General features: G+C 51.1%; 2 protein-coding genes across 4 annotated transcripts; both read right to left on the bottom strand.

The window, feature by feature from the left end:
• On the bottom strand, positions 1–13,971 carry Gli1 (GLI family zinc finger 1). Of its 3 annotated transcripts, none has more exons than XM_090327595.1 (12): positions 13,882–13,971; positions 10,762–10,886; positions 10,461–10,553; positions 10,038–10,233; positions 9,414–9,558; positions 9,032–9,121; positions 8,811–8,948; positions 8,345–8,494; positions 5,987–6,151; positions 4,267–4,497; positions 2,936–3,203; positions 1–1,943 (listed from the first exon to the last, which is right to left on the bottom strand). In XM_090327595.1, exons 2-12 carry the CDS (start codon positions 10,859–10,861, stop codon positions 196–198), a joined length of 3,324 nt encoding a protein of 1,107 aa, XP_090183721.1. In that variant the 5' UTR covers positions 10,862–10,886; positions 13,882–13,971; the 3' UTR covers positions 1–195. The 3 variants fall into 3 exon arrangements, with proteins under 3 accessions (XP_090183721.1, XP_090183718.1, XP_090183723.1); XM_090327592.1 differs by having other exon boundaries at positions 10,762–10,907; positions 13,882–13,969; XM_090327597.1 differs by lacking the exon at positions 4,267–4,497 and having other exon boundaries at positions 10,762–10,907; positions 13,882–13,969.
• A 3,440-nt stretch (positions 13,972–17,411) lies between these two features.
• Positions 17,412–20,207, bottom strand: Inhbe (inhibin subunit beta E). The gene is made up of 2 exons (XM_090327661.1): positions 19,361–20,207; positions 17,412–19,116 (listed from the first exon to the last, which is right to left on the bottom strand). The coding sequence occupies exons 1-2, from the start codon at positions 19,656–19,658 to the stop codon at positions 18,359–18,361; spliced, it is 1,056 nt and encodes a 351-aa protein (XP_090183787.1). The 5' UTR covers positions 19,659–20,207; the 3' UTR covers positions 17,412–18,358.
• Between the last annotated feature and the right edge of the window lie 1,291 nt (positions 20,208–21,498).

Here is a 21,498-nt window from a genome sequence, read left to right as displayed (position 1 = left end):
TGATGCAGTTCCTTTATTGTTAGGAAACAGTGTCATTATCAAATCCCTCCCCAAACATACCAGACTAAATACAGCCCCCACAGCCCATCCCTCCCCTTCACAGGCACCTTATGTAGGGGCTGTGGCGCTCCAGCCTTCTCTGGAAGGATAGGAGTCCCTTAGGAAGCACAACCTGATGGACAGACTTACAACCCTTTAGGCACTGGAATTGAGGAATTGTGTTTCCCCTGGTAGGGATCCCAGCAAGACACTCATGTTACCCACAGCCATGTTTGGAGGCCCAGAGGGAGGCGGGGTATGTTCAGAGCTGCCCTCCTGATCGTGGGGAGGAGGAGGACTCAGTCCCTGGGCCTCATCCAGAATAGCCACAAAGTCCAGCTGAGTGTTGTCAAGATCAAGAGAGTCCAGAGGGTTACATACCTGCCCTTCGGGAGGAGGGTATAAGGCAGGACCCCCTCCCAGCCTGCCCACCTCAGGATGCCCACAGCTGGGGTTGGTGCCTCCTGCCTTAAGGGGTCCATAGCAAGTGGACAATGGAGGCAGAAGCCGAGGTGGTGCCGCTGCCCTGTGGTGAGAAACCCTGCTTGTTCCCACTGCAAAATTTTCCTGGCATGGTGAAGAGGTTGAGTAGGAGCCTGACTTGTGATTGGGCAAGTTGGGTGCAAAGCCAGGTCCATAAGTGACCAGTGGGGCTTTGCTAGTGCTTGGGCTAACCTGGGAACCTCCCAGAAATTTGTGACTCTGGTAGGGAGGTTCCTGGATTGGGGCCTCTCCTCGGCCCCCACCCTGCCACAGCAGCTCTTGCTGAGATTGAACATAATTACAGACAAGCTGAGCCTTGAGCTGTCCCGTGGAATGAGCAGGAGAATCAAAATCTAGGCTGGACCTGGGGTCTGAAGGCAGATAATCAGGAGGTGGCTGGGGATAGGGACCTGACTGGGGATACTGGGGAGGAGGGGGCTGGGGATAGTGGGAGAATGGGGGCTGAGGGCATGGGGGCCTCTCATTGGGGTGGGCATTGAGGCAGGCTGCCAGTCCTGTGGAATCAGAACCCACTGGGCACCCTTGTTCTGGCTTGACCTGCACTTGTCCATAATGTTCAAGTCGAGGGCAGTGACTATAGGTTCCACTTGGAGCCTTGGTGCCTGGGTAAAGCCCAGAGTGGGAGGGAAGCTCACCCCATGTGTCTGTGGTGGGGTCAGGATAAGAGACCTGTTGGGGACAAGAGCTGGGGCCATAGTTGGCTGGTGGACCAGGACCAAGGGGCATGGAACCTGGGCCTCTGGCTCCATAAGGCTCAGCTGCTGCCCCTTCAGGTCCACCATATCCCACAGTATCGGCAGATGAGATGTCCATATAAGAATGCAGACCACTGCCCATCATGGATGTGCCAACCTCTGGCTCTTCCCGTAGCCCTCTAGTATCCATGGCGACATTCTCATTAATGCTGGGGGGCTGTGGTGAATAGACAGAAGTTGGGAGCTGGGGATCGAAGTTCCGTCCTCCAGATGCCCCAATAGGGGGCGTGTGGACACAGCCCAGGCTCTTGAACCGCTGAACTCTAACTGGAGTGGGACGATCAGCACCCCGGGCTGGGTCACTGGCCCTCCGGGTGACCCCTGCATTGGGGTTGTATCCTGGGTACTCAGCTCGGCTTCTCCAAGGAGGTACAGGAAGGCCTCCCATCCGATCCAGGCTGGGTGCTGCAGTGGGTGGTGTACCACCTGCTCTGGCTGAAGAGTATCTTGCCCGGAGCAGGTAGTGCTGGGCAGGTGTCAGGCCAGGCAGGGTGGATGTTCCATTCTCTGGTGGGGAGCCAGGAGGAAAAGGGGAAGCCAGAGAGGAGCGACGGCTGACAGTATAGGCAGAGCTCATGCTACTGGAGCTGCTGCTGCGATGGTCAAGAGACACTGGGGGACCCAGACGACGAGACACAGGGGTGCCTGCAAGTGGGGCAGGGAGAAAAAGCAGGCAGGTGGTCAGTAAGCCTTTTGGATCACCCTGGGATCCTTTCGCCATTCCGTTCTATCTCCTACATTTCCCACGCCTCTTCTGCTTCAGGAGCCACCAGGCAGGGATTCAAGGTCAACAGTCACTCAGGTAGTACACTGCATGATCCTAGGGGATAGCAGGCACGTGGCAGACTTGGTTTATTGTGTGTCACAAGTTTCTTTTTTTTTAGATATTGGGGATTGAACCCAGGGCCTTATATTACTTTAGCACATAAGCAATGCTCCTCACACATTATCTTTTATATATTAGGTTGTGGCAGTACTGGGCTTGAATTCAGTGCCTCATGGTCTCCCTCAGCTTTCTCAATCATGGCTGGTTCTCTATCACCTGAGCCATGCCTTTAGTCCAACATTTTGCTGGTTTGTTGGAGTTTAGTAGGCTTTTCTGCCTGGGTTGGCTTTGAACTGCAGTCTTCCAGTCTCAGTCTCTTGAGTAATTAGAGGATTACAGACATGAGGCACTGCTGCTGAACTGGATTTTTTGTTTTAATTTGGTATGTTATTTTTGCCAGGGCTTGCCCAGAGTTCATGATTCTCCTGCTTTTCTTCTTCTTTTTTGACATAGTCTTGCTGTATAGTTGGGGGTTACCATTGATCTTACAATCTTCATGCTTTAGCTTCCCAAGTTCTGGGATTCCATGTTTACGACCACCATATCTAACTATATAACATGGTTCTTCGTTATTGAGGGGGAGAAAGATAATGGTAGGGATTGAACCCAGTATCTCACACACTCTAGGCAAGCACTCTATCCCTGGCAGCCCCAACCCCATATAACGATGTTATAGATAGATTAAGACAGATATAGTAAGAAAACCCTCTGCAGAAGTGCCATCTGGCAGCCCTGAGGGTGAGCACCTCTTCTCAACCTCAGGGCAGGCCCATATCTTAGCTCAGTACCACCTCCCACACCCAGATCTCACCAGTGTGGGTCAAGCTGGGCAGTTTAAGACCACGAGGCCCTAATGGCCGGAGCTGATGCAGCTGGTCCAGCCTGAGGTTCTCAAGACGACGAAGAGTGGATAATCCAGTACCAGCAATGCAAGGCCCCTCGTCCAAGCTGGACAGGTCCTCGGTGCTACCCCCTGCATTGCCAGCCATTTCCACACCACTGTCTGTATTGGCTGCACTGCCTGCCGGAGAATGATCACTGCTGCAAGAAGACTGCGCCCCGGGGCTTGGCTGCGGCTTCTGTGAGGGAAGATGAAGGCTGAAAGTGGCACTTTTCCCCTTTCCCCCTTCCTACAGCTCCTTCCATTTAGTGAGTGGATAAAGTCAGGTGTTAGAGACTGCTGAGCAGAGAGCAGGTATATAAACAAAAACAAATGTAGAGAGGGCCCAGCAGGTGAGGCAAACCAGAAGGGACATTTGAGAAGAAGAGCCCAGGCTGAGCCACAGGCTGTAGGGATGCCAACTCTTGCCCTTAGTCTTACTATCTTGGGCAATTTCTCTAGACCTGTTCCCTCTTCCTTTCTCATTCTGAGGATGGAGGTTCAAAGCTAGTCTAGGCAGAAAATCCATGAGACTCTTACTCTAATTAACTACCAAAGAGCACAAAATGGAACCGTGGCTCAAGTGGCTAAGCAACAGCTTTTAGTGAAAAAGGGATAGCACCAGGACCTAGTACCAGCACACATACACACAATAAAATAACTAAATGAAGAATTCCTTGCTCATGGAGTTGAGGTGTCCATGAAATTATGCATGTCAAAAACTTGAAATAATATATGAAGAATTATTTAGGAGTGAGTTTGTGAACCAATTAAATAATTGACAACTCTGAAATTTCTTTTCTTTCTTTCTTTCTCTCCTTCCCTCTCCCTCCCCTTTCTTTCTTTCTTTCTTTCTTTCTTTCTTTCTTTCTTTCTTTCTTTCTTTCTTTCTTTCTTTCTTTCTTTCTTTCTTTCCTGGTGCTTGAACTCGGTGCCTGGGCACTGTCCCTAGCTTCTTTTTGCTCAAAGCTAGCACTCTACCACTTGAGCCAAAGCACCACTTCTGCTTATATGGTACTATGGACTTGAACCCAGGGCTTCATGCATGCTAGGCAAACACTCTACCAATAAGCCACATTCTAAATGTCTAGGCCACAATTCTAAAGTGTCTAGGTTTGGACTGGCCAATGAGCAACCCTGAGAAGACAGGTTGAGTGATCACAGCAGAATGATATTCATGAGAGGGGGTAGCTTTGAAGGGACTAGAAAAAGTCAGCAGGGCAGGCTGGGGTGTGGAGGCAGGGTGGCCTAGGCTGACTCACCATGGCACCCTCAGGCACTATCAGTCTGTTTTCTCCCCCAATGGGGCCTCCTTCTCGCTCCCTCTTAGGCTCTGCTGTGGAAAGGGTGGGTGCCCGGGGTAAGGGACCATCCCCTCGATGCCGCTTCGTCACATGAGCATCAGGACCGTGCACTGTCTTGACATGTTTGCGGAGTGAGCTGGGATCCGTGTAGCGTTTGGTGCAGCCAGGGAGTTTACACACATAAGGCTTCTGTCAGGTAGAGTGTGAAGACAGACCAAGGGATCAAAGTGGAAGAACACAGTAAAATGGAGAAACATGGTGGCCAAGCCATAAGGGACATACAGCATTCAAGGAGGATGGCTCCTTGAGTGGAGCAAAATACAATAGGTTTAAGGAACGTTGAAGAACCTGATGGCACAGGCCTTGGAAAGATCAGGTGAGCCAGAGGGCTGTGAAGCCTTATAAATTCAAAGGTTGAAGGAGTCGTGGTATCTTCTAGAACAAGTCTGTTTTAGGTTGGCCTCTGGGCTGGTTCCAGGAAGAAGGAAGAATTGCAAGTGGATGTTTTTGTTTGTTTGTTTTGCAGTTCTCAAGGTTTGAAATCTAGGCCTAGGAGCTGTCCCTGAGCTTCTCTGGCTCAAGGCTAGGGCTCTACCACTTTAGCAACAGTACCACTTCCTGGCTTTTTGTGTGTAGTCTATTGGAGATAAGAGTCTCTTACCCAGGGGCTGGGAGTTTGGCCTAGTGGTTAAAGTGCTTGCCTAGCATGCATGAAGACCCGGGTTCAATTCCTCGGCACCACATACAAAGAAAAAAGCCGGAAGTGGTGCTGAGGCTCAAGTGGTAGAGCTCTAGCCTTGAGAAAGTCCAAGGACAGTGTTCAGGCCCTGGGCTCAAGCCCAAGACTGGCAAAAAAAAAAAAAAAAAAAAAGAGTCTCTTACCCAGGCTGGGTTTGAACCACAATCCTTAGATCTCAGCCTCTGGAGTACTTAAGATTATAGGCATGAGCCACTGGTACCTAAGAAAGTTTTGATTTTGAAAGGCCTTCTCCTCAGGCACTGGTGGCTCATGCCTGTAATCCTAGTTACCTAAGAGGCTAAAGCCTAAGGATTATGATTTGAAGCAGAAAAGTCCAGGACACTCTTATCTCCAATTCACCAGCAAGAAAAGTGGAAATGGAAGTGTGGCTTAAGTGAAAAAGCACCAGCCTTGAGCAAAAACTAATGCACAGTGTAAGGCCCTGAATTCAAGTCCCAATACCAGCACAAAATACAAGCAAAAATATATTAGAGCTGGGGGTGTAGTTTCATGGTAGAATGCTTGCCTAGCATGCATATTTTCCTGGGTTCGAGTCTTTGGTACATATACACAGAAAAATCTGGAAGTGGTGTTGTGGCTCTGGTGGTAGAACACTTGAGAAAGCTCAAGGACACTGTCCAGGCACTAAGTTCAAGCCCCAGGACTGGCCAAAAAAACAAAACAAAACAAAGATATTGGGAGAGTGGGACGGAAGGAGTGACACTAACCCCCCCTCTGTACATCACCTTTTAAAAACAATTTAAACTTTTAAAAAATTTTAAAAGGAGAAAGACTTTCTGTAGGAGAAATGTATGGCGCAGGACTCACCTATGCTGGCTAGGGGATTTCCGGGGACAGCGTGGGGGGTGTGGTGGTGGGGTTATGTGCCCGATAGGTGGCATCTTAGATAGGGAGGGTCTCTTAGTTGGGGGCATTCACCTCATTGGAGTGAGTCCGATTCTGATGCTTGGCACGGTCACTGGCGTTGCTGAAGGCTTTGCTGCAGCCTTCATGCTCACACATGTATGGCTTCTCACCAGTGTGTGACCGCAGGTGTGTCTTCAGGTTTTCCAGGCGTGAGTATGACTTCCGGCACCCCTCAAACTGAAGACCAAATGAAAGCTCTCAGACAGAAGAACATGGAGAGGAGAAGCGCTCTAAATCTTAAGAGTGATGCACATCAGTGTGCAGAGCACACAAGAGGAGAGCACTGACCCTCAGGAGAATTGCCAAAATGAGGAGACAAGAGCAGATGGGAGCTGGAGAAAGAAAAGCCACTGGAGAAATGACCTTTGGGGCATGATGCTGAGGCACAAAACCACTCTCTCTGGATGGGAACCGAGATAGTCCTGGAATGGGGTTATCTGATGCTTTCATGAGAGTACCCTGGTCGCTGTCCCTGAGCTTTTTGTTTGCTCAAGGCTAGTACTCTACCACTTTGAGCCACAGGTCCACTTCTAAATGTCTGGTCATTAATTGGAGGTAACTGCAATCCTTAGATCTCAGCCTCCTAAGTAGCTAGGACTACAGGTATGAGTGACCAGCCCCCAGCAATCTTCAGTTTTTGAGGTGTCTACTGACACCAGGCAGCAGAGGAGGCACACTACTGCAAATTTTTTTTTTTTTTGCCAGTCCTGGGACTTGAACTCTGGGCCTGGGTACTATCGCTGAACATTTTCTGTGCTCAATGCTAGCACTCCACCACTTGAGTCACAGTGCCACTTCTGGATTTTTTTGTGTATAGTTGGATATAAGAATATCACAGAGCCGGGTGCAGTGGCTCATGCCTGTAATCCTAGTTACTCAGGAGGCTGAGATCTGAGGATCAAGGTTCAAAGCCAGCCTGGGAACAAAAGTATCTGAGACTCTTATCTCCAATTAACATCTAGAAAATGGGAAGTGGGGCTTGGCTCAAGGGTAGGGTGGTAGCCTTGAGCTGAAGAGCTCAGGGGCAGTGCCCAGGACAAGTTCAAACCCCATGATCCACAAACACACACACACACACACACATACACACACACACACACACACACACACACACACTCACACATATCACCGATAGTTGGGTGCCAGTGGCTCGCACCTGTAATCCTAGCTACTCAGAAGGCTGAGATCTGAGGATCATGGTTCAAAGCCCAGGCATAAAAGTCCACTAAGCTACTGTCTGCAACATTTTAAGATCCACATACATGCTTTCATTTCGTGTGTGTGTGTGTGTTTAAAAAAATTGAACAGTTGTACAAAGGGTTAAGCCAACAAGTGAGATTAAGAGTACAATGCATCTTGGGCCGGGAGTTTGGCCTAGTGGTAGAGTGCTTGCCTAGCATGCATGAAGACCTGGGTTCGATTCCTCGGTACCACACACATAGAAAAAAGCCAGAAATGATGCTGTGGCTCAAGTGGTAGAGTGCTAGCCTTGAGAAAACCGAAGGACAGTGCTCAGGCCCTGAGCCCAAGCCCAGGAGTGACAAAAAAAATAAAAGAAAAGAAATTTAAAAAGTAACTTGAAGAGTACAATTCATCTTGATTAATGCCACTTTCATTTCTTTTAAAAATCAAAGGAAAAGCTGGAGGTATAGCTCAAGTGTTGGGTTCAATCTTCAGTAACACACACACACACACACACACACACACACACACACACACACACAGTAATAGAAGAGATTAGACCGATTGGAATACATGGAAATGTACCAAATCCCCTCCCCTGTATAATGTAAGTTTAATAAGAAAAATCAAATTTGACTGGCTAAAAAAATAAGAAAAATTAAGATTAAGGGGGCAAATGAGGTTTATGTACAAGAATTTGGACTTTTTTTTAATATACCATTTTTCTGCCTCAGCCTCCCAAGTTTTATGATGACAGAGTTTTGTGCTTACCACCACACAAAGGAAGTGTATGTGTGTATGTATGTGTGTATCAGTCTATTTGTTTGTATACCAACAGTCATAAACAAAATTTATTTTTGTCATTTCTGGAGCTTGAACTCAGGGACTGAGTGTTCTCTCTTGGCTTCTTCACTCAAGGCTGACTCTCTACCACTTGAGGCACAGCTCCATTTCTAGCTTTTGGCTGGTTAACTGGAAATAGACTCCCTTGTACTCTTCTGCCTGTGCTGGCTTTCAACTGCCCTCCTCAGCCTCCTGAGTAGCTAGGATTACAGATGTTAGCGACTCACAACTAGCTAAATAAGACTTAACATCTGTTCATAGAAGAAGAGACTCATGAGGCCCAAGTCTGCCTTGAGGGAAAGCCAGTTTAGGGAGGAATGCTGGGCTTGGAGGTGGGTGGCTCACCGTGCACTTGTGTGGCTTCTCTCCTGTGTGTCTGCGCATGTGCACCACCAGCATGTACTGGGCTTTGAATGGTCTCAGCTCCCTGGAGCAGCCCCCCCAATGGCACACAAACTCCTTTCGCTCCCCATGGATGTGCTCGCTGTTGATGTGCTGAGGGAGAAGATTCAGAGGCTCTCCAAAGTCTCCATGCCCTCCACCCCCAAGAAACCCAGAACAGATCTCCCACAACCCCTTGGCCCTCCTCAGCTCCACCTCCTGAGAGAAGAGACAGGAAGGTAGCATATTCTTTCAGCTCTTTGAAGCAAAGCTACAGCTTCTTAGCTTTTGCCTACCCAACTGAACACAAAAGCTCTGATCTCAGCATCCAGGGATAGGACACCCATTTGCCTTCAGTCAAACCCACAGTGTCCCACTGGAGGCGGCCATAGGCTCCCACCAGCCAATCCTGTTACCCCCTGGGGCTCACGTGCACCAGCTGCTCCTGGGAGTCAAATTCCTGGCTGCAGCCATCCCAGCGGCAGTCAGTCTCATATACAGACTCGGGTTCAGGTTTGTCTTCTCTCTCCAGGTCCTCCCGTCCATCCAGCAACCCCAACAGGTGATCCTAGGGCAGAAGAGGCAATCTTAGGATCCCTTGAAGGGAAACTTGTTTTTCTCAGGTCTCAGAGGTAAAGCCTCCCTACTTACCTGTGTACCTGTGGAGTTGGGGCTGGACATGTCACCTTCCAAGGGTTCCTCTGGGCACTTGTTAACCAGAATGTCCAGCTCTGACTTCAGCTTCCCCAGAGGAAGAGGTGAGGGTGAGGAGAATGGCAGGTAGAGGAAAAAGAGAGCTGGGTCTTTCTGTCTAAAGGCCCCCACTCAAGCAGCAGGAACTCAAGTGTGGAAGGCATCCCTTTTCTCAGACTCCACAGCTGAGTAGTAGGGGCAAAAGAAGGGACCTCACCTGGAAGAGTCTGAGTCAGCCCTGGAGACTGAACCCTGCATTCTTTCTTCTTCGTTCCTCTGTAAAGTCCATCACCTACCCACCCTGAGCAGGGGGAAATCAGGTGGTAATATGGAGCCTCACCTGGCAAGTTGGGAGGGGTCCCCGGGTCTGAGGGTGCGGCATCATCCCACTCCGGGTAGAGTCATGAGGACCACAGGGCTGGACCCCAAAGGAAGGTGAGGTGCCTTTTTGGTGATTCACTTGGGGTGGAAATCCCAGAGATGGACTGAAGAGAAGAGGAGGCTATTACTTTCTGAACAACCATCAGGAAGTTGCAGGTATCCTTGGGTTATTCAGAGGGTCCATGGAAGACTTGGTTAAGGCTTAGTTGAGCTAGCCATACAGAAATTCTAAAAAGGGTTTCAGTGCCTTGGAAGTGGTTCAAATGGGGTTGGGAATTTGAAGTTGGGCTTCCCTCTGTAATCCTAGCTACTCAGGAGGCTGAGATCTGAGAATGGAAGTTTGAAACCATGCCAGTAAAGAAAGTCTGTACAATACTTATCTCCAGTTAACTAGCAAAAAAAACCCCCAGATATGGAGCTGTGGTTCAAGTGGCAGAGCACCAGCCTTGAGTGAAAATGCTAAGGGACAGTGCACAGGCTCAGAGTTCAAGCCCCAAACAGCAAACAAATAATAATAACAATCCAGTAAATAAATGGATTTCAGTATGGATTTTAGGAACTCTGAACCTAGGACTGCTCCCACCTCATAGTGCCAATGGAGAGGTGGCCATAAGAGCCTCCTGGAGATGTGCAGCGTGAGTTGATAAAGGCCACAAGAGAGCTGGGTGAAGTGCGGATAACTGTCTGCAGGTCCAAGCTAGCATCCGACAGAGGTGAAATGGAGAGTGCTCGCTTCTTGGTCAACTTGACAGAACTCCGGGGAGGAGGAAAGAGTGGTCCTAGGGCAGGAAACAGAGGAGACAGATTTGGTCTGTGGGTTCAGACTCTCCACAAGAAATGACCCTTGACTCTGCTTTACCTAACGATCCCATCTGTGACCTCTTGGGTTCTCTGATCCCTCCTCTGTCTGAGCATTTCTTTCTTCAAGTCAGATTTTGGCCTTCCTTTTTCCTTCAAGACAAGTCCCAAAATGAGCAGAGGAAACAAATGTTGCCTGAGTCCTTACCCTCAGTGCAATTGCTGGTCTCTCTGGCAGGTCCATAACTGTGAGGGCCTGGCATGAGATTGGCTTGGTGACAGAAAGGCAGACCAGATAGTCCTAGGAAACAGAATGGAGGAAGCGGATGGAGGATACATGGGCCTCTGTTTGAAATCTGGGAAAGACCTGGCTCCAGATTCTAAGCCTATAACTTGAGGACTCAAATCCTACAGTAGATAGAAAACCAGCATGGGGGATGGAGCTGAGGCTAAGAGAGATCCTGGCTCTGGTACATCATTTAGGCCTAGGGATTAGTAAATGTACTAACCTTCTGTCCCCATGCTGGGGACCCCTTGGGTGGGAAGAGGCCGAAGACAGCATGGTTCACCATAGCTACTGACTGGTGGTGGGCTCATCGAGTTGAACATGGTGTTTCAAATGGGAGTGGGGACACTGCAGAAGGGGAAGGTAGATCTGCAAGTTATGAAGATGGAGGAAAATAGGAAAGATTAGATGACAATCGCAGGTACAGAAATGTGGCCTGCAGTCCCTCTGAAATATCAGCCATGGAAATGGAGTTGAAAACAGCAACATTCAGCCAGAAAGGGCTAAGGTGAAATATCTCAAAAAGGCAAAAACATTCTTTCAATCCTGGTGGTCTCTTAGGGAATTGGGTAGGAACTTAACTTAGGTCATTGTGTGTATATGTGTATTGCGTAGGGATGAACTAATTGAGCCAATATGTGTTACAAATGATTTTAATACCATAGGCTCTCTACCTTTTTTTTTTTTCCGGTCCTGGGACTCAAACTCAGAGCCTGGGTGCTGTCCCTGAGCTCCTACCACTTGAGCCACAGGGCTACTTCTGGTTTTTTCTGTGATTAATTGGAGGTAAGAGTCTCACAGACTTTCCTGCCTGGGATGGTTTCTAACTGTGATCCTCAGATCTCCGTCTTCTGAGAACCTAGGATAACAGGAGTAAGTCGCTAGCGTCCGGTGGCCCTCTACTTCTTGAGATGTGATGGGGAAAGCATGTGTAGGACCTTTGGTGCCCTGGCCCACTGCTCTTCCTTCACTCATTCCTGCTCATTCAGCCCTACTGCAATATCTCCTGTGTCCAGCAGAGAGCATCCTCGCTTCAATTCAGACAGACTGGTGAAGCCCGGGGGGTAGCACTTATCAGCCCTCCAGGGAAGAAAACTTTGGGTAGAAGAGAGTAAGGTTTTCCAAGGGAGCCTCTCTGATCTGTTGGGTACAAAGATTGGAAGCTGATATTTTTCTGAAGTGGTTTGGACCTGGGCCCACTTAATCTTTTTGGTTCCGTTTTTTTTTTTGGGGGGGGGATGGAAAAGGACTGTGAGGGAAAGCTTCATGACAATGAAAAAGAAACTAGCGATCCGATCATTCAGTAGAAAGTGGCAGTGAGGAAGGAGAGGGTGCTGAGGTCCGCTTTTCTCCTCAAACTCCAGTTTCTACTCCATCTCAGGTTTTCCAGTCTCCCGGGAGCGGAGGGTGGGGTGGGGCGGGGTGGGGTGGAGACGGACGGGGAGCGGGCCGGCCGGCGTGGTGGGTGATCCCGGGATGCTGGGATTTAGGGTGAGGGCGGGGTAAAATGGGGAGCGGAACCCAGACCCTACGACCCAGCTCGAACCCCGCAGCGGAGGCTGTGCCCTTCCTAACTCCTTTTCCAGCCGAGATCCGGATCCCGCATCCAAGACCTCCCAACTCGACCTTGGCACTAAGTTGAGGGTGCGGGGTGGGGGGGGGCACAGCTGGCTGGCAGCTGGATGAGGGGGGCATTTCTTCCGCCTCCTTCCTCTATGACTCATCCAGAGAAGGTTGTAAACGACCCCCCCAAAAAAACCACCAAAGGCTCCCCCGAACGCGCCACATTGCTATGTGCTCGTCCCGTTGCCACGGCGGGCCAGAGGAACCTCGGTGGACGAGGGGAGGGAGACGCAGCCCCCTCCACCCACGCGTGCTACCAGCCCACCCACGTCTCCCCTTCAGACTCGTAAAACCTCGCTAACTCTTCCCGCTTCCGTAAAGTTTTCCTGAGCGCTGACGAGGGAGAAGGAGCCGGGATCCCCAAAGAGTCCCCCCGCAACACACCCTCTCTTGTTGGAAACTGGAATCACCTCCAGTGTCTCCCTATTTTTCCAAGTCCTCCACGTACCCCCGCTCCCCAACTCCCAGGAGCCGGCCCCGCCCCCTCCGCCCGGCCCCGCCTTCCCCGCCCCCGTGCCTCCGCGGCCCACCCAAGTCGCCGCCGCAGGCTCTGGCTGCAGACTGCTCCGCTTCCCCCGCCCGCCCGGGAGCCCAGGCGAGCGAGCCGTGGTGGGGCGCGGGGGGGGGGGGGGGGGGGGGGAGGGCGAGGGGCGGGACGTTCTTCCCTCCTCTCCGCGCATCCAGAAAGCAGGCCGTGGCGTTCGGGGGCGGGGGGGGGGGGGCGGACTATTGGAGAGTGTGAGGGGTCCCCAGGGTGGGAGTGTGGAAAGAAAAGAATTCGAAACCACAGGGAGAGAAAGTTCCCGAGTTCTGGGAGGAGGACACCTTCTCAGACTGAGTATCTAGCCGGCTTCCTAAGGGTTAATCCTACAGACCCCCGGGAACCCCCAGTGACGTCAAGGGCGGGGTCTGAAACGCCAGGCGGGGGATGCCGCAGAGATAATGTGGGGGTGGTCTCTGGACCCCGCCCCCTAGGGAAACCACCCTGATTTTGGCACTACTCCCCCAGGAAACCGTCCATCTCGCCTGGAAAGGCCTAGCTTCATAGAGACCCCACTTCTTCAGTCCCTTAAAGAAAACCTCGGTCACCCTGTAAGGGGACCCCTGTCCCTAATCCTGTTCCCAAAGCTAGCTTCCCTAGACTGATTGTTTCGGGGTCATGGGGCCTGAAAAAGGCTTCCGAGCGGGGAGCCAGGGCAGACAGGGTGGTCTGAGCCAGAGGAGGGGCCTCGTGAGGTCCCCAGCTCCTGTTTGGGCGGGGGGCCAATGGGGTAGGGGGGGATACTCGGGCTGGCAGCCGCTAGTGGTCCCGCCCAGCCCCAGTAGGGGTCTCCTGGTGCGGCCGGCTCCAGCTGCTCCGGTGGTCCCGAGGTCAGCGGGTCAAGACAGGGTCTCCCCAGCTCCTTCTTAGGGCCCTGCCCACCGACCTGGGGACTCACTCGTCTAACTTTCCTTGGGGGTTCTTCTAAGGCCTAGCCTAGACCTTGGGCAAATCCTCCAGCCCCCTTCCTAGTCCCCAAGGCACGCTTTCCCCCTCCACAGCAAGCTCCAGGGTCACATCTGTCACAAGACAGGTCAGGGGTCCGAGCCCGGGCGGCCCCTCACTGTGTTGCTGCCTTACACACACCCCCGCCCCATGCCACCTATAGGTCCCTCCTTCGCGGCGGGTCCCCTCCTCTCGGAAACACTGACGTCTTCCTGCCCGCACTCAGACACGCACCTGGAGCTCCCTCTTCACCACGCAGGCCCTCCGCTGGCCATCCCAACAGCCTCTTCATCCCAACCTCCAGAAAGGGAGAGGTTTCTGAGACGTGGGACAGGCGGAGACAAAGAGACCCACGGCCACCTAAGACAGACACACAGACTGTCAGACGGAAAAGAGATACAGGGAAGGGAGACGCAAATGAAAGGGGGGCCGAAAAAAAAAGTCCAAACTTTGGAACTATCTCACCCGAGTCTCTCCCACCCTCATTTTGTCCCTGCGCCCCAGACCTCCCTCTAGGCTAGGAAGGGTCCCCCCTAGGACGGCAGAGCATCCCCCGCCCCCTCCCCCACCGCTCCCAGGTGGTCCCCCGCCCGCCCCCCTTTCTCACCTCCGTCTGGGCGCCGGGCTCGGGATGCGCGGTCCCGGGGCTAGAGACTGGGCTGGGGGTGTGCAGTGGGGAGGGTGGGGGGGCGACAGGGCCACAGCAGCGCAGCCTCAGTGCCACCCCAACCCCCCAACCTGGCCCCCAGCCCTCCCGCCGGCCCAGCCCGCCGGGCCGCAAGCCGGGACCACCCGCGAGAAGCGCAAACTTTTTTTTTTTTCCTTTTGCAAAAACTTTTTTCTTGCTGTAGCTGCTGGCGCGCCGCCGCTCTCACCGCTTGCCCCTTTCCTCCCTCCTCTTCCCCTCCCTCTTGACGTTCTGGAAGATGAGGTGGGGTGGCTGGAAGCTAGAGAGGGGGTGCTGAGCTTATGGCACCCCCAAGACCCCCAGGATCCTCCCCCTCCCTTGGGGGACCCTACACTGCCTACCCCCCCAACACGCTGCTGTTGGTGGGCACCAAATCCCGGCATGGATCCCTGGATCGAGCGTCCACGAAGCGGCCCTCGAACCAGTCAGCAGAAACACTGAAAAGAAAAATACTACGGTGGGGGCTTGGGGGGCGGCGAGGGAAGAAGTCAAATTCACCCCAGAAAGTGAACACTGAAGGTCAGCTCTCATCTACTTTGGCGTTCGCGGAGCGCCCCGTCATCCGGCAAGCTACCTGCCAGCCTCGTTCTTGGGATGGAACTTGAGAAGTAGGGACATTTCGGGTTTGGGGCCACCGGAGCTGAGGGGTTAAGAGTGTGTGGCCGAAGGTCAGGGGTCTAACTCCCTGACAGAGAGGACGGGCGGTCCAAGCTCTGCGTCCAGGGTGTGTTCACACGGTCACTGAGGTGCCTCGCGTGTCAAGCACCTTTCCGGGAAGCCTGGGGCTCCATCTCCCACGTTCCCAAGTCTGCAGCCCGCTTTCTGCTCTTGTAGACTTTATGCTCCCTCTGCTGGTCATCTTGGTACGCGACAGCCGCTTGAAGTGCAACTGGAAGCCAAAGAGATGCAGAACCGAAACACCAAAAAAGCATTGACTGATTCCCCTCTTCACCCATCCTGGCCAAAGGACAAAAAGCCCTATTAGGAGCTCTAGCAGGCCCCTCCTTTCCTGAGTCCAAAGAAACGAAGGGGCAAAGACTGCTGGTGCCCAGCGTAGTGCCTGACAGAGGAGTGTCCCGTCTCTTTGGATTTTTTTTTGCGTTGCCATGGCAACCGGATGCAAGAGCGAGGGCATTTCAGTCTCTGACCTTTCTAAGAAAGAGAAAGCATGGTGGGAGAAATGAGTCTCTTTTCGTTTCTGTCACCCCTTAGATAGACCTCCCACATCCTTGCACTGCTTTTGAGGACCACCTTTTCGGACCTGGAAGGGGAGAGGGTTCATTGTTTAGTAGGAGATCAAGGAAGAAAGTGAAGGTCTTACAAAAGCAGGTAGTAGAGTTGAAAACTGGGAGAGAGGGGGCCGGGAGTTTGGCCTAGTGGTAGAGTGCTTGCCTAGCATGCACGAAGACCCAGTTCCATTCCTTGGTACCACATACTTAGAAAAAGTCAGAAGTGGTGCTAAGGCTCAAGTGGTAGAGCTCTAGCCTTGAGAAAAATCCAAGGACAGTGCTCAGACCCTGAGCTTAAGCCCAGGACTGGCAAAAAAAAAAAAAAAAAAAAAAAAAACTGGGAGAGAGGAAGGGAAGGAGTGACATTGTTCAACAAAAAATGTCCTCATTACCCTACTTTTGTAACTGTAATCACTCTGTATATTATCTTTATAATAATAATAATAAAAGTACGATTTAAAAAAAAACAAGATAGCAACCATAGGAATGGGGACAGATAAAGAGCCCTATTTGAGCCTGCCTGCCTTCATGACTGACACACCAGTTACAGCCAGGTAGCAACCCTGATCAGTCAGACCAAACCAATGGTCACTGAAAAAGAAGAGTTTCTACATCTGCCACTATGCCAGCCACTTGCTCCTTCTTCCAGAGGCACTTTTTTATTTTTTATTTTATTTTATTTTATTTTTGCCAGTCCTGGGCTTGAGCTCAGGGCCTGAGCACTGTCCTTGGATTTTCTCAAGGCTAGAGCTCTACCACTTGGGCCTCAGCACCATCTCCAGCTTTTTTCTATGTACATGGTACCGAGGAGTAGAACCCGGGTCTTCGTGCATGCTAGGCAAGCACTCTACCACTAGGCCAACTCCCGGCCCCAGAGGCACTTTTTTTAAGAGCATAATTATATATTGCCATAGTAGTTCACACCTGTAATCCCAGCTACTCAAGAGGCAGAGATGAGTTTGGAGCTAAAAAGGCAAAAACTCAATTAGACCTTCATCTCAATAAGCAAGGCATAATGTTTCAGGTCTGTGATCCCAGCTACAGATACAAATACATATCCATAGATAGGAGGGCATTTGTCTGAGGCTTAAGGAAAAAAAAAGTAGACCCTATCCAAAAATACAACTAAAGCAAAAAAAATGCTACGAGTATGACTCAACTGGAAGAGTGCTTAAGAAGTAGGAGGACTTGAGTTTAACCCCTAGCCCCAGTACTGCCAACAAGCAAACAAACATACAAACAGATTGGTGATCCTTACACTTTTTAGTTTCAAGTTCCTTTGATTTCTGGGCCAGGGTGCTTGCCTGAGTTATTTTGCTCAAAGCTACTGTTCTACCACTTGGACCACAAACTCTACTTCCAGCTTTTTTATGATATATTGGAGCTAAGAGTTTCATGGACTTTCTGCCTAAGCTGGCTTCAATCCACAATCCTCAGATCTCAGCCTCCTGAGTAGGTTAAGATTATAGACATGAGTCACTAGTGTCCAGCTTAAGCCCTTTAAATTTTGAGAAAAAGTTATTGATCTCTTTGTGTGTGTCTTGTATTAGAAATCAAAACACACAATGATAATGTAAGAATGCACAAACCAGGCTTTGTTTGCTCACGCCTATCTACAATCCTAACTACTGAGAAGGCTGAGATCCGAGGATTGTGTTTTGAAGCCAGCCCAGGGAGGAAAGTCTGTGAAACTCTTGTCTCCAATTAAACACCAAAAAGGCTCAAGTGTTACAACAACAAAGCAAAACTCATCATCCTGGCCCTGACTGCAAGTCTCAGTACACACACACACACACACACACACACACACACACACACACACACGAATGAACAAAAGTCAGGTCAAGTGATATGATAACACTTTTACCAATACTAGATAGGTTGAAATCCAATCTGGGTTGTAATACAATGAGGTCCTGGCTCTGAAAGAAAAAAAACAACAACAAAACCCCCCACAAGTTAATGCTCCAATTAACAATGATATCAGAAAGATGGTGTAATCACATATCACACTGTGGAACACACTATACAGTTTTGATGTAAATATTTTGACATACAATTTTGAATATAAATATTACTATGGAATACAGCATGTGTGAAATAATGTTACATATGGGAACCCTGAAAGGGCCTCAGGGACCTCTCAGAGGTCCCCAGACCACACTTTGAGAACCACTGCCATAGACCATCATCTCAACCTTTCACGACTCATTTATTAGGAAAGCATACATCTATGTCTTCCCAGCGGGTCCTGTCCCCCCAGGGAAAACCAGAGAACTTTAACTCAGCATCCCTTTTTTCCTGACTCCCTGTACTGAAGCCTCTAAAACTCCCTCCCTTGGCATCTCACCCATTTCCCTCTTGCCCCTCCCTCAAAGCACTCAATAGTCCCTGCCCTTGGCCAGCCTTCATATCTTGTCCCAAATCTGCTGGTCCCTCTGCTTCCTTTTTTTCATCTCCTGAAGTCTTTCTCTTCTTGGGATAGATGCAGTAAGTTTTCTCTGCCTTCTCCTTCCCTCCCACCCCGGCCAATCCCTGCTATCTTCTCACAGGACTTAGGGTAGGAAATCAAGCTGTCCCCTTTAGAGGAAACCCTTTCCCCAGCTTCCCACACAGCAACCAACCAGCCTGAAATAGGCCAGAAACTGGGACAAGAAAGTGCCACGACCTAGCAGTCATGCTGCCAGGTGGCCTGTTGGGTGGGGATGTGAATCAGGAAATCCGATGTCTCCATACGGATGTCTTTTGCATAGGACATCTTGATCACTTTACTATGAACCCTTAGGTGCTCTTGCTAGCTACAGCCACATGCCTCAACCACCAAATCAGGTACATCCGCCTTGACCACATTGCCCTCCTGGTTTAGGTAGAGAATTGAGAGAGGCCTTTGGATTGTGGGAACACAGCAGGAGGTACCTGCTGGCCAAGGACTATTTGCTTTGAGGAGGTTAAAGACAGCAGAATGGAAAGAGGCAGCAATGCCTGGGCTACCAGCCAGGTGTAGGGGGCATTGGCCACTGCAGTAATTCAGTTGGTAGCCATCAGGCTGCAGGATCCAGTCCCGCCACCCCAAGTCCTGAAAGTGTACATAATGGTCCCGTCTACAACATAAAGGGGTATTAGGGTCACAGGTAGGGGTCCTCCTTCTGGCCCTGCTTGTACCAGGCTCACTGGCTCCCATCTTGAGCTCCAGGAAGGGTCCTTGCTTTCCTATTGTGTCCAGGAACCGAGTGGATTGTCCAGCAGCTGTGCTGTTGTCTTCTAGAGGTCTGCAGTCCAACTGGAGCTTCAGGATGCCAGACTCCTCCCCTCTCAAGCCGCCAGGGGGCAGAGTGAGGGCATGCCAGCCAGGGGTAGTCATTTGGTGCTCAGCTAGGAGGGTGCGGGATCCTCGGCGCCTCCTTCTTGGGCTCCACTGAAAGATCCTCAGGTAGAGTGTTCCCGGAAGCTTGGGGAGCACATGTAGCCAGAGGCGGGCTTGGTACAGGTGGTGGGACTGAAGGGAGGACAGATGGAAAGTGAGCATGGGACTGCAGGCTGAAGTGGAGGAATCTGTCCAAAAGTCAGAGGAAGGAAAGAAAAATGTAAGCAGGAATAAAGCTCCTCTAGGAGATTTCCCCCAAGCCTGCTCGCTGTTCACCCTTACCCCTTCCTTGGGAGAAAGCAGGACTGCCTGGAGTCCTAACCACCATTCTCAGACCCCAGCTCCTGCCACACCCTCTTCCCCCTGCCTCTTAGTCTAGGATTCCCCCCCCCCCTTTATTTATTTCTTTTCTTTCCTGGTTTCCTCACTCACCCGTGACTGTAGCAAAACTGATGACCTCCTCTCCATTTTCTGGAGCTATACTTCTAGTCTGTAGTCTCTGGAGGGCTCCTTTCAGTGCTGTCTGGGGTGGAGGATGGCTTATCTTGGGACGACTGCTCAGGTGCAGCCCCTTCAGGATTTGCTGCTTGGCTAGTTCCAGGACCAGAGCTCGTTCTGCTTGGGGTGCCAGTGTTGGGCTCCCACAGGAGCGACATGCAGATCTTGCACCCTGTGTCCACATCAATGCCCACAGCAGCACTGACCAGAGTTGGACATCGGAGAGTTCCATGCTCTTGGTGGATGGCCCTGGGTCAGAAGCCTCAGGTATCAGCTGAGCCTGCTAACGGGTACCACGGCTCCCTTACAAGAGTAGAGCCATTTATCTTCTATGGCCTAGGAGTCAGGAAGTCTGGAAGTGATTGTCCAATAAGTAGCTATGTTTGACTGGCTACTGACCTGGGGCCTTTTTAGAGTCAGCTCTCTGGGGCTCCCCTACTTAGGGGTCAGCCAGCAACCTACCCCCTGAGCCCTAGGATTGGCTGGCTGTGCTGCCCATCAGGCCCCTGCAGGGGTGGAGGTCCCCTCCTGTGGCTCAGGTTTCACCATCTGGCTGTGGTGGCTTGAAGTGGGGGCATGAGGGGGCAATGTGGACATGCATGATGCAAGAAAGGAGATGATTTCACACACATTTCCCAAGGTCTGGGAGTTCAGAGCGACTCCATATGAGCCAGGTGGGGAAGGGCAGTTCCCTCTAATGCGTGCAGTCTTCCTAGTTTGCCCCCCATGGCTGCAGCTATCATAACACAAGCAGTAGGTTCTAAGAGTGTGATTTCTCTCAGGTCTGTGGGCCAGAAGGAGAGTTCTGCTCTCTGTTTCAAGCACTGGAGCTGAGACAGAAGTGAGGGGTTGATGGGGGCGTGGTGGTGGTGGTGGTAAGGGAATGGAATCCTTTTGCTCAGGCCAAGGTAGCAGTGCCACGGGACACAGAAGTTACCCCCTGACCCTGCCTCTGCTGGCTGCCCAGAGTCCAGTTGGACTGTCGTGCAACGTGGAGGAAGGCCAGAGCAAGGGATTGGGTACATGTTACTGTGATGTCTGGGGAAACCCAGAAAGGTAGAGGGGGTAGTGATGCAATCTCACAGCAGGGCAGAGTCCACTAAGGCTGGCTGACAGGAGGGCATGGGACTTGGGAGGGCTGAAATCCTGCTTCTTTTTGAGGGCACTGTAAGAGCTGCCTAAATTTGAAGGATCTTAAATGTGGTGCCAGGCTTTCCAGCGGGGAGAGAGGAGTGCGGGAAGGGATTGGGACATGAGAGGTTTAAGGGATTTTGAGATACAAGCAAGGAGACTATAGTAACAATATAGTTCCTAATTCCATGCTTCCTCCCTGAGTCTCTCTCTCTCACTCTCTTTCCCCTAGCTTCAGCCGCTTCAATAGCAAGGGTGGGGACGGACTCTCCAGTTTGAACATAGGAAGGATGTCAGGATGGTTTATCTCCTTCGGATCTTGGTTTCTTCAAAAAGCTGGAAGGAGAAAATGGCAGGAGAAAACCGTGGGGGAAGAGAGTGTGATTTGGAAGTGTGTTTCTCTCCATGTCTTCATCTCCCCCTCCCCATTTAACTGATGGGGGGTCTGCTAGCTCTGGACTAGGAGGAGGAGAGATTCATCATGGAAGGCTGGGCTTCACTACTACCAGTGTCCACCATGTGGCAGTGCTGTGCCACTGGACAGCAGCTAGCTGACCACTGACCAGAGCAGGTGCGGAAGGGACAGGAAGGGGCTGCTTGGATAGTAGAAAAAAAGGGAGTCTCACTCTGAATATCCTGCCTACCCTCAGGGGTCAGGGATGAGCCAGTTCCTCCATTTTCTTACCTCACACTGCCAGAGAACCGAGACTGTTCAGGACCACATTACTGCTACGTTTGGTGTGGACCTCACCACATTGACACGTGGCAATGCAATTCCATGATATGTGCCAGGTTCTTCCTAGAAACTTGGGGCATCATGTGGTGAGGTGGGGAAGGGATAATGAGGTTTAGAGGCTCCTGTCCATCCTGTATTTCTCTCCAAGCTCTGAAACGTATTCAAGTCCTTTGGCCAGTGCTCTCCCCAGCTCTCCACTCCCTGT

This window comes from Megascapheus bottae, chromosome 2 (assembly GCF_031878675.1).
Source record: "Megascapheus bottae isolate mThoBot1 chromosome 2, mThoBot2.hap1, whole genome shotgun sequence".
Lineage (NCBI taxonomy): Eukaryota > Metazoa > Chordata > Mammalia > Rodentia > Geomyidae > Megascapheus > Megascapheus bottae.
This window is presented reverse-complemented; position numbering and strand designations above follow the sequence as displayed.